The sequence below is a fragment of the Octodon degus genome, unplaced genomic scaffold, assembly GCF_000260255.1.
Source record: "Octodon degus isolate 3935 unplaced genomic scaffold, OctDeg1.0 scaffold00045, whole genome shotgun sequence".
NCBI lineage: Eukaryota > Metazoa > Chordata > Mammalia > Rodentia > Octodontidae > Octodon > Octodon degus.
The window spans coordinates 11951142-11963467 of NW_004524621.1; the positions used below are offsets into that span (position 1 = coordinate 11951142).

General features: G+C 45.9%; 1 protein-coding gene and 1 pseudogene across 1 annotated transcript; both read left to right on the forward strand.

Moving 5' to 3' along the window:
• Positions 1 to 253: 253 nt before the first annotated feature.
• On the forward strand, positions 254 to 2768 carry LOC101561253 (annotated as a pseudogene).
• A 1325-nt stretch (positions 2769 to 4093) lies between these two features.
• Fam205a (family with sequence similarity 205 member A) lies at positions 4094 to 11251 on the forward strand. The gene is made up of 4 exons (XM_023716082.1): positions 4094 to 4283; positions 5352 to 5439; positions 5939 to 5999; positions 7498 to 11251. Exons 1-4 carry the CDS (start codon positions 4140 to 4142, stop codon positions 11249 to 11251), a joined length of 4047 nt encoding a protein of 1348 aa, XP_023571850.1. The 5' UTR covers positions 4094 to 4139.
• The last annotated feature ends 1075 nt before the right edge of the window (positions 11252 to 12326 follow it).

Here is a 12326-nt window from a genome sequence, read left to right on the forward strand (position 1 = left end):
ACTGCTAGACAGTGTTAGATTGTTTAGTTGAATTCAAACACCTATAGTATTTAGATGCCAATAGAATATTCACCTCTGAAAGGACACAAAAAATTTAAATTTTAAAAAAAGATACAAAGGAAAGATCATTTTGTATTTATAAATACAAAATAGTTAGGATAAATTTACAGCTATCTTCGCTTAACTCAATGAGAAGAAAGAGGTGTACTAACAGTGTTTAGGCCCCTTCCGCATTCCCAACAGAGACCAGCAGGCTTTCATGCCAGATAAGACGAAGTAGAAGCTGATGGAGAACTGAAGAACAGCGGCTGAGTGCAGCAGCCAGTGACACACTTCCTGTGGGAAACACCACCCCTACAGCAGCAGTACTTCCCTTGGAATTTGAAGTTCACAGAAACTTTAGAGATGGGCAGCAGCAAGCCCCTTGCCATCGCAGACAGTGACAAGAGGAGGAAGAAGAAGCGGAAGGCCCGGGCCACTGACTCCTTGCCAGGAAGGTTTGAAGATATGTACAAGTTGACCTCTGAGTTGCTGGGAGAGGGAGCCTATGCCAAAGTTCAAGGCACTGTGAGCCTGCAGACGGGCAAAGAGTATGCTGTCAAAATCATAGAAAAACAAGCAGGGCACAGTCGGAGTCGGGTATTCTGAGAGGTAGAGACGCTTTATCAGTGTCAAGGAAACAAGAACATTTTGGAGCTGATTGAATTCTTTGAAGATGACACAAGGTTTTACTTGGTCTTTGAGAAATTGCAAGGAGGTACTTCCTGCTCCATCCTAGCCCACATCCAGAGACAGAAGCATTTCAACGAACGAGAAGCCAGCCGAGTGGTGCGAGATGTTGCTGCTGCTCTCGACTTCCTGCATACCAAGGGCATTGCTCACCGTGATCTGAAGCCTGAAAATGTATTGTGTGAATCTCCAAAAAAGGTGTCCCCAGTGAAGATCTGTGACTTTGACCTGGGCAGTGGGATGAAACTCAACAGCTCCTGCATGCCCATAACCACACCAGAGCTGACCACTCCATGCGGCTCTGCAGAGTACATGGCCCCAGAGGTGGTAGAGGTCTTCAGGGATGAGGCCACGTTCTACGACAAGCGCTGTGACCTGTGGAGCCTGGGTGTGGTCCTCTACATCATGCTGAGCAGCTACCCACCCTTTGTGGGTCACTGCGGGGCTGACTGTGGCTGGGACCGGGGAGAGGTGTGCAGAGTGTGTCAGAACAAGCTGTTTGAGAGCATCCAGGAAGGCAAGTATGAGTTTCCTGACAGGGACTGGGCTCACATCTCCAAGGAAGCCAAAGACCTCATCTCCAAGCTCCTGGTTCGAGATGTGAAGCAGAGACTCAGTGCTGCCCAGGTTCTGCAGCACCCTTGGGTGCAGGGGCAAGCTCCAGAAAGGGGACTCCCCACGCCGCAGGTCCTACAGAGGAACAGCAGCACCATGGATCTGACACTCTTTGCGGCTGAAGCCATCGCTCTTAACCACCAGTTGTCTCAGCATGAGGAGAACGAACTGGCCCAGGAACCAGAGACGCTGGCTGAGAGCCTCTGCTCTGTGAAGCTTTCTCCACCCTCTAAGTCTCGCCTGGCCCGCTGGTGGGCCCTGACCTAGGCGGGCCGCTGTGGAGAGGAAGGCCACCCCTGACTGCTGCAGAACTCTGAGCTGCTCCAGTCACGTGTTCGGGCCTAGACCCATCGGGGCCTTGCCCCCTAGAAACCTGTGAGACCAGAGTCTGAGGAGCAGGCTGAGGAGCCTTCTCTCTGGCTTCAGTCAAGCCTTCTCCATCCACAAAGGCCAGGTAGTTCCCATCCAACCCCCATTTCCCCAGGGTCCTTGGAGGAAAAAGCTTTTTCCGAAGGGGTTGTCTTTGAAAAGGAAAGCAATCACTTGTCACTTTGCATAATCGCCTGCAGCAGGGGCATCTTTTTCTGGGACTCCACCTGCTCACCTGCCTGCGGATCCCCAGCCGGCTGCTCTGGAAGTGGCAGCTGGGACCACAGCCTTCAGGGAGCCACCTTCAGGAAGCAGAACTGTGGGCTGACAGTGGCTGCAGACACACGTGCCTCCCCGCTGCACTGCCGCCCTCCCCCAGCAGTCCTTCTACCTTCCTCTGTCCTCTGGACGTCCTCCTTGCCTGTGCACTCCCTTCTGAGCAGAGCCATCCCCTCAATTCAGGAAGGGCAAGGGGCCTTCTCCTGCAGGAGGCCAGATCAGCCTTCCCGTCTGCACGAGAGGAGCACATAATCTTTCTTTGCCTCGACCATGATGTGTTCCTCATTTATCATCCTCTCCGTTCTTTGTGATTGCTGCTAAACTCCGTATTACTTTGGTTTTTAAAATGTTTTTAACGTGCTCGTTCAGACATGGAATTTTAAGCTCCCCCGTTAAGCCCATGGACTTTCTTAGGCAGGATGTCCTTGTGCTTGGTTTTTAATGAGCTCTCCCTACACTCCTAACTAATTTTTAAGCTGTTACTCTGATGAGCACCTTAGAGACTGTCAGTGTCTGTTACTGCTGTGTCCCCCAGGGCTTGTACCGAGGGTGGCACAGATGTGAGGCAGTTAGATGGAACTTGGTGCCTGAGACAGAGCTGATCAGAGGCAGCCCCACTGCCTTAGTCTTAGCAACTCACTGCCCACTGTCTGGGAGCAAGAAGGGGCAGACATTTGCACATGAACTATCGAGTTACATAAAGAAAATAGATTGCATATGTCAGACAGATGTGCGTTCAGCTCAGCCACTTCAGTGCTGTCATACAGTGTGCTTGTTTAATAAAACTTTTCGATTTAAAAAAAAAACAAACAGTGTTTGGACAGAATATCCTGTCTGCTCCTTGTACTATGGATAACCACTAAGAAGATAATGTACAGTGTATTGACTATCAAAACTGTCCTATTAATCAGCTGTGAAACTGTCTCATTCATATTTATTTCTCAATAAAAAATAAATATATAAAAAATAAATAAATAAAATGTTCCACATCATTGATCATTCTGGAAATGAAAATTAAAACAATTATGAGATCCATTTCACCCCAGAAAAAAAGGCTATCGTGAAGAAGTTCATCAATAACAAATGTTAGCAGGGCCATGGGGAAGCAGGAAGTCTTCTCCACCGTTGCTGAGAGTGTAGACTGGTGTGGAGATTCTATAAAAACTTGGACTGCAGATTCCATTTAGTCCATCTATTCCCCTTCTTGATATTTTGCCCAAAGAATTAAAAGCTTCATACCACAGTAATACATGCACGCCCATATTTATAGCAGCAGTTTGTAATAGCTACATCTTGGAAACAGCCCAAATGCCCATCAATAGATAAGTGGATAAAGAAGATATAGGGTTTAAAAAAAAACTATGAAGTACTACTCTGCCATAAAGGATAATCTTGTGACATTTCTAGCTAAATGGATGTTCCCTAAGACTATTCTTAAGTGAAATAAACTGGACACACATACAAAAACTGCATTGTTTCTCTGGCATGAAAAATAAGGACCAAAATATATTACAGACACTGTCAAATAGAAAGGAAATGTTCAAATAGGAAAGGGAACTAGGGAGGGAGAGAGAGAAATTAAGAGAAAAGAAAGAAATGATGAGAAAATAAGAAAAAAAAGGAAACAAAGCTTTTGTAAATGAGGGGAAGAGGTGTTGAAGGGAAGGTAGGGGAATATAAAAATAAAAAGAATCAAGTTATTTCATGTACAGGTACAATTCCTTATAATTAATGTGATCATTATGTATCCCTAAAATGTACAAATAAGCTCAATTTTTAAAAAGCATTCTGTTTTCTAAGGATTGGTGACCAGGTAATTGTGAAGGAGATAACTGAGCCAATAGGCTGGTGTAGGCAGTGCAGAGTGAAGAGAAAATAGGAAACAAGATTCTGTGTATGAGTGTGGCACCTCTAGACCCAGGTTATGTCACTTTTACAGATGACCAGACACCTCTAGCTATAGATTGAATCATCACACAAGTGCCTCTTAGAAAACAGAAGGGCTTTATGATGCAATCTGGTGGCCTGGTTCTGTTCTTTATGAGGTACCCATGACAAGGCCTGGTTATTGGAGTCATCAGTCATCAGAACCTTGAATGCCTACATATAGGGATGGCTGGTCTCCTCATGCTGATGAGGTTTAGACCATGTTGAGCCCTACATTTGTTGTTGAGAATATTGGATACTCTTTCTATACCTATGGCTCCATCTTCATCATTTTCCTGCTTATATGGCAAGTGAAACGGAGTTACTATGGATTGAGAAGTGAACCTAAAAGGAACTGCTGCCGGGTAGGGAAACACCATGTCCACAACAAAATTAGTTTAAGCCGCAGATAAGCTTTTAAATTTTCAGTGTTTCTCCCACCCACCCCATTTCTACCACACTTTCCTTTACCTCTGTATATTAATCTAGTTAAAAAGTCAAGAACTTCTTTATTTGGTTTGGATTAAAAACAAAATGAGACAAAGTATAGTCTAGAGCTCTCACAAGACCTCCTAATATAGGCGATTTTCTGGGTGGATTTCATAAGCAAAAGTCATTGGGTTGATAGAAACACTCATTCTTTAATCTGTTCTACAGTTTCACCTGTACCATCCCAAGCTCCCTGTATAACCTGTAATGAGGATGTAATGTTATAGGAAGATAAAGAATAGAGAGCCTCAGAAATAGGCACAGACATGCCAGCCCCATCGAAACTGGGCGTGGTGGCACATGACTATGATCCCAGCGCTGGGCAGGCTGAGACAGGAGGCTCAATATGAGTCTGAACTGTGTAGTGAAATTCTCTACCAAATAAACAAATAAATAAAACATTTTTTAAAAAAGAAATAGGCAGGGCCGGGGAGATGGCTCAATGGAATAAGTGCTTCCCTGGTAAGTGCAAGGGCCTGAGTTCAATCCCCAGTTCTGCCAAAAAAACAAACAAAAAAGAAAGAAAGAAAGAAAGAAAGAAAGAAAGAAAGAAAGAAAGAAAGAAAGAAAGAAAGAAAGAAAGAAAGAAAGAGGCATAACGGAAATACTGGGATGAAAAGTGGAATGTAGGGGGCCGGGGAGATGGCTCAGTGGAATAAGCATTTCCCTGGCAAGCACAAGGGCCTGAGTTCAATCCCTGGTTCTGCCAAAAAAAAAAAAAGTGGAATGTAGGTAAAGGAAATATAGGAGAGTATATAAAATGCAGACAGATAGAAAGTGGGGGGTCGTGCTGGTGTATACCTGTAATCCCAGCACTGGGGAGGCTGAAAACAAGGGGATCACTACAAGTCCAAGCTGCATAGTGAGACCCTGCATTAAAAAAAAATACTTTTAAAAAATGAAAGGGAATGGGAAACATGTGTTAACCTTGTCTCATTTTGAAGGTGAAAAACAAAAATGACACCCCAGCTTCACATTGTTTTAAGTGTCACCGAAAAGTCAGGCAAAGGGCAAGAGATGCAGCAACAAAAGGTAATGTTTCAATTTTCTTCTTATTCCCTTCCACTGTAGTTGAGCTTGCCATTTTTCATGTCCCTCTGGAACCCTTAGTGCCAAGATAACCAGGAGCCAGAGTTCCAGTTCTTCAAATGGATGGAGGACTTGGGTGGATAGAAAATCAGAATGTGGGAACCTTCAGAATCTCTACCTTATTTTCCTAAGATTAAAGAATTGGGGAAGTAAGAAAGATGACACTTAACTGTGTCATTTGATAGTTTTATGACCCTTTATCTTTTAGTTTTATCCATAAAATAGTTATAACATTGAGGATCTCCCTTTACTTTGTAGTCATGAAGATCAAATAAAGTTGGTAAGGGACATCATACTGTAAATGGTAACATACAGAAACATGCCTTAAAGCACTGACTGAGTTTTTAGTCTTACTAGAAAGGGTCTTATTATTTAGCTTCCTACAGGATACCCCTAAAACACTCCTGTAATATATTACACATTGTCCTGTTTCCCCAAACAGCTAGAAGATGTTCCCAGAAAGAAACAGAGAAGCTGTGGGATCTGCTCTCTGTCATGAAAAGGTGATCTCTCTCTCTCTCTCTCTCTCTCTCTCTCTGTCTCACTCGCTCACTCTGTCTCTCTTGCTTGCTCACTCTCTCTCGCTTACTCTCTGTCTCTCTGTCTCTCTCTCTCTCTGTTTCTCTCTGTCTCTCTCTCTCTCTCTCTCTCTCTCTCTCTCTTTCTCTCTCTCTCTCTGTCTCTCTTTCTGGCCCTCTATCTCTCTCTTGTTCGCTCTCTGTCTCTCTTTGTCTCTCTCTCTGTCTCTGTCTCTGTCTCTCTCTCTCTGACCCTCTGTCTCTCTATCTCTCATTCACTCTCTCTCTCTGTCTCTGTCTGTCTCTCTGTCTGTCTCTCTGTCTCTCTCTGTCTCTATCTTTCTGGCCCTCTGTCTTTCTCTCTCTCTCTCTCTCTCTCTCTCTCTCTCGCTCTCGCTCTCGCTCTCGCTCTCGCTCTCTTGTACTCTCTCTGTCTCTTTCTCTCTTTCTGTCTCTCTGTCTGTCTCTCTCTATTTCTCTCTCGCTCGCTTGCTCTCTATCTCTGTCTCCCTTGCTTGCTCACTCTCTGTCTCTCTGTTCTGTGTGTGTGTTCTCTTTCTCTCATTCTCTCTGTCTGTCTCTCATTCTCTCTGTCTCTCTCTCATTCTCCCTCTCTCTCTCATTCTCTCTGTCTCTCTCTCATTCTCTCTCTCTCCTCTCTCTCTCTCTCTGTCTCTGTCTCTCTCTGACTCTGTCTCTCTCTGTCTCTGTCTACCTGTCTCTGTCTCTGTCTCTGTGTCTGTCAGTCAGTCGGTCAGTCGGTCTCTGTCTGTCTGTCTGTCTGTCTATCTGTCTTTGGAGTCTCCCAACTCCCAGGCTGGCCTGTTAGGATTTCTTGACCTAGCTGGCCTGGCCTGGTCTAAGAAAAAGAAGGTAATGGCTGGGAGGGAGACATACACTGTAGAGGCTGATTCACTGACTAAGAAAGGTGCCAGGGCCCATGGGGTTCAGAGATCTCAAAAGGCAAAAGTCATTCAATTCTATCATTTGCTGAGGTCACTGCAGTTCTGCAGTTCACAATTTGATTGATGTACAAGTCATAAAAAATGCTACTGGATTTTCACTCAGCCATGAGACATGTTATCCAGTCAAGGTAATGGATTTTACATAAAGAAATAATTACTGTCATATTTTCTTTAGGCTATCGTCTTTTAAGGGCAGATTCCCAGGTCCACCTGGGCCCTGCTCACATTACTTGATCTGGTCTGTTTCCAAGGAGGCAAGTTCCTGGGAAAACATTTATACAGAAGCCTACTGTCTTAAAATTTCTAGAAAACAAGACTGATTTACAACAGATTCTAGGTATAGCAGCACAGAGATCCCATAGTTCTCACAATGCAAAGTTCTCATGAAGACTTCATTTTCTACAGTGTAAATTCAGGATTTATAGGACTTGGGATAGGCAGTAGCAACACCTATAATGCATTCTGCCAAAGAGGTAGATGTTCCTAGTCATTAACAGTTGCCACATTTCCCTTCCCAGCCAGCACTGGCTTCCCCAGCAGGAAAGTGTACGGCAGCTTCTGTGTGCAGATCCTTCCTGCCAAACTTGCAATGTTATGTCTCTGGAGATCCAGCAAATGCTGGAGAACAAGAAGAATCAAATTTCCCCAACTCTATCAGGGCCATTGCAGGGCTCTTCTGGCCTATGGGTGATGTCTTCGTCAACTGTGTCTTCTGAGAAGAATCAGGAACCTCATCCTCAGCATTCCAGAGACCTTTCACTAATATCCACAACCCCAACAATATCACAACCAACAGAACAAAGCTTATGCGAGACAATAGCCCAGACAACCACCACCATCAGCATCCAAGAATACTTTGCCGATCATCTCCAACTAGAACAGGAATTTCAACTGGCAACTATGCCCATTGCTCAAAAGAATAGGGATTTTTCAAAGATTGAGAGACCCATAGTTCCAGTAAATGAGCAAGAGACAAAGCAGAATAAACCTAACCTTATGCAGGGGGAGGAGAGCCAGCACTATGTGAAGTGCCATGTCTCTTTACCATTACTGGATGCAGAATTCCTGGATAACATGACACATCCTATGACCTTGCATGTGGACTCAGTCCTCCCTGCCCAGTTGCCATTCTTCAGGCCTAAAGTTTTGAGGCTACTTGAAGGACATTTAAAAAAAAGAAAGCATTTCCAGAGGTGGGGTCTCCCCAGACGTGTGGAGGACTCACTGAGGCAGTTTATGCCAGACCCAATATTGTTGAGCAAAGTTGGAAAAAAACTACAACTGTCCTCCATTCTGAATAGGACTTCCCAGGTCACTTGTGACAAAATTGGGATCTCTGTCCAACAGACATGGGATCCATATGTACACAGAGACTCCATTCAGTCTATCTGGGTTTCTGAGTGGTCTCTTATAAAACCAGAAGAAAGACACTATTACCAGGAAGTTCAAAACTATTTCACATCAGCCTTGCCCTCCCTACCTGCTGAAGTCTTCAGTGGCCTCTGTCTACCTCTTGAGGGACAGGCTAATGACTCAGGAAACAATCTGCACCAGAAATACAGGCAGCTATTCTGTGGCCTACCCTCTCTGCACAGTGAGTCACTGGCTACTACTTTGTTGAGCTCTGAAGGCCTCTCCAAGAACAAGAACGTGTCCAGGCCCCCACTGAAAGAGTCTCTTCTATTCAAGAGACTCTCTTCCCACCCCTTGCTGCCCAGAACACCACCTGAGATAAACTGGCCCTCCTCTCCTCTGTCACCAAATTGTGTGGCTCTAGCTGAAGATCAACAGGCTCATATCAGTGTCCCATTTCTGACTCCAGCTGAATGTAAAACCTTGGAATGGCACCTGCTGCAGAGGCAGCTCCAGTTTCAGTGGGGCCTGCCAACGGCCAGGCAGAGAAGTCGCCATGCCCACAGCCCCATACAGTCTGAGCCATGTGACAAAGCCCAGGCTCCTCAGACTATGAAAACATCCTGGCCAGAGAAACCTGTCTCAGGCTCCACCAGGAAACGACACATCTTCCCAGAGCATGCCCACAGGCTGCTGGAATTTCACTTCCAGAAGCAATTGATTCACCTTCGCTGGGGCCTACCTGAGAAGATCCAGCAGTCCCTCCAGCTGTTCCTTGCCTCTGCTGACCAGCAGACCCTGTCCTGTAACAGCACAATCTTATCCAATGTGAGAATCCCCCAAACTATGACCCTAAAGGGCAAGGGTGATGGTGATTCATTCTTGCCCATCCTGGCCCAGATGTCAATCCCCATGCCACACTTATTCACCCAGGCCAAGGCCAAACTGCACAGCCACATTGACTCCAAATGTGGACAGATCCACCAAGGCAAGGTCCCTTTCCATTCATATAGCTCCTGGGAAGGCATAGTTTCTGGCGACCTAGCAGTGGCTCCCTTCCCCTGCAGTCCACAGGGTCAGCCCCTGGAGCTGCAGGCAGCAAGTGACACCAAGCTCCATGACGAAGTTGTGTCCTGGACACCAATGGCCCTGGATCAGCAAAAACAGGCCTCACCAGACACTGTCACTGACCACCCTAAGCTGCACAGAGCCCTGTCTCAAGGAGTCGTTGAGAAACTGGAGATGACCGTAAGGCACAAGTATCTCACCTTCCTGTCAGGACTGCCTACTCTTTACTCTTCGGCCCTTTCTGAAGGGATGGCTCCAGCAATCACTAGCCACTCTACAGCTGTGGAGATGGTGCCAGGGCCTATGACAACCCCAAAGGAGCCTCTGACTCAAACTATCTCACCGGAAGACCCAAGCAGGAGGTTTGGGCCATCCTTTCAAAATGACAGTGAGACTCAGGCAGACAAGGCACATTTGCAACCTGAGGTGCAGGTGGAAGGAGCGACAGAGTCCGTGCCTCTGGTCAGCCAGACACATATTGCTATTCCCTACCTATCCAAGACACGTATCTTCTCCAAGCTAAACTTTCACCTGAGAAAAAAGGTCCTAGAAATAAAATTGGGACTTCCCATGCGGGCGAGGGAGTCCAGGAAACTAACTATAGCTGGCCCAGAGAACAAGTCCTCACAGGCACCTCCTACTAGTCTAAACAACCCAGGAAGCACAGTGCTTCCAAAACTGCCCATCCTGCCAGATGCATGTCCTGCCCCAGATTCAGAGTGGGTCCACCTTACAGAGCACCTGGCCTCACAGCTGGAGACAGTGCAGCACAGCCAAAAGCCACCTAGCTCCAAAGCATTGTCCCTCGCTTCGACCCACTGGTCGTCCAAGATCTCACAGCTCAGCAGGGCCCAGGTGCTTTGTGTTCAGATGGAGGCCAGTGTGAACAACCCCAGCCTGTGGGAGCCCTGGAGCACTGGGCCCCAAAGCCCAGGCAAGGACTCAGCCCAAATCCCCACACTGGCAGAAAAGAGAGAGGACATAGGGAAACCCCAAGCACCAGGGGACCTCGGAGAAGGGGATGCAGGGCTTGGGCTCCCTTTAACCAGTACAGAAAGGCAGCCTGATGAAAATGAGAAGCCAGAGGAGAAGCTTTGGGAGAGAGAACCCCAAGGCTCCTGGAGATGGACCCACAGATGTCTTCTTGTAGATCCTCAGCAACACAGTTCCCAGTGTCACCCCCAGCTTAAGCCTCCAGAGCCTCCTAAAGAGGGCCCTGAGAGGGAAGAATCTGAGCATGACTTGCAGGGCCATCAAAGAAAGTTAAATGTCCTCCTCACACCTGCAAAGGTCCCTCAGGATTTCCACCCTGCGGTGGCCCAGGCTTCCCAAGACCAGCGTTTCCTGGGCCAACCAACTCCTCATAAGCCTTCTAAGGGCCAACCTTTGCAAAGCCACGTGTTTCAGGGGCAGGTGATGCCAGCCCATTCTCACAAGAGCCCCAGCCTTCCAGAGTCTGGCTTGATCAATAAGATGAAGCACTTTCTGCACTTTCTTGGTAGTCTCAACATCCAGCACAAAAATGCCATGACCAAAGGCAAAGGGCACGTAGACTCCATGTTCTCAACACCTGGAAAAGTGGCCAAAACCAAAAAAGAAAATGTTGAAAAGAGCCTGGCTCCAGCCAAAAGCCCCATGGAGAAAGCTAGGATTGACACACCGCTGAGGCAGTGTGTTTCCCATTTCCCAAACAATAAGCTCCGGCTTCGCTCCCAACTATATGGATCTGCCTCCATGCCGGGCCACCCCCACCACTGCCCTAGACATTGTCATGGAATGGCTATGCTCCCCAGTCAGATCACCCACCCTTACTCCCATCCCATTCCTCAAAGAGAACACTCAAAGTATTGACTAAGAATTTCTAAACTTCCAAATTTCTGTCTCCTTTCAATTGTTATCTCCACTGAAAAACAGGTGAAGCAGAGTACCACCTGAAATATACTCTGTATCTCTAAAGAGCTATCTGTGTCCTCCTTGTCCCCATTGTACTTTGTTAAAAGAAGGCCTGACTGAGGCTAAAAAGTCAATCCTGTCCATAGAAGAAGTTTAAACCCATTCATTCAGATGGGTCAACATTTCACAGCTTTACTCTCCCCAAACTGTAGATAAAGGAATAGGATAAGAAAGCCCCTTTGTATAAAGAACATTGAAGATAAAGTTAGGGAGAAATTCCAAAGGTAGGGAATGAATTTACCACCCACTGCCACCAAATTCTTTTGCATGTATCATATCTCTAGGGCCAAAGACAGTAGTCATAAAAGAAAATTTCTGAGACGTCCTATATTTAATTACAAAGACTGAAATTAGAGTGAAGAAGAGATCAGGAAAATTAATGTCATCCATTACAGACTAAATGAAATTACTATTCATGTTGAACCTTGATTTAAATCTCACCATCACTATGCTTGTTTACACATAAAATTTGGGAACTCTTAGCCCCAACCAATCTAGAAGCAATAAGTACTTCACCTTATAGAGTACTCTCTTACCCCAAAAGACTGACTGCTTCATCTTATCCCACCATGCCCATCTGTAATGATTACATTACAGTATTTTCTTTCTCCAAGTTTGTTTAAAAAGTGCACTTCATTCTGATCCAGTGGCCATTTTCCAACTGTAACCTGCCCTGCTGCCAGATATTGTCAAAACTTGTCCCAGGAAACTTGTTCCTTCATTTTCCGGCCAGCATGTGTAATGACTTGATAAGCCACCATCAAGCAGATACAATCTTAACTAAGGGATACTTTGGTATCTAGAGTTTCAGGTTAATGGTGTTTAGTTCATAAGGATAAATCAATATTAGTTGCAAGTAGTCTAGACAATGCATTGCATCAGTGTATGAGTACTGAATTGGGGCCCTGACAGGAGGAAAATAGCCAATGAGTTCTCCAAATATGGGTCCCAACAAAATAACCTTGGCAAGCAT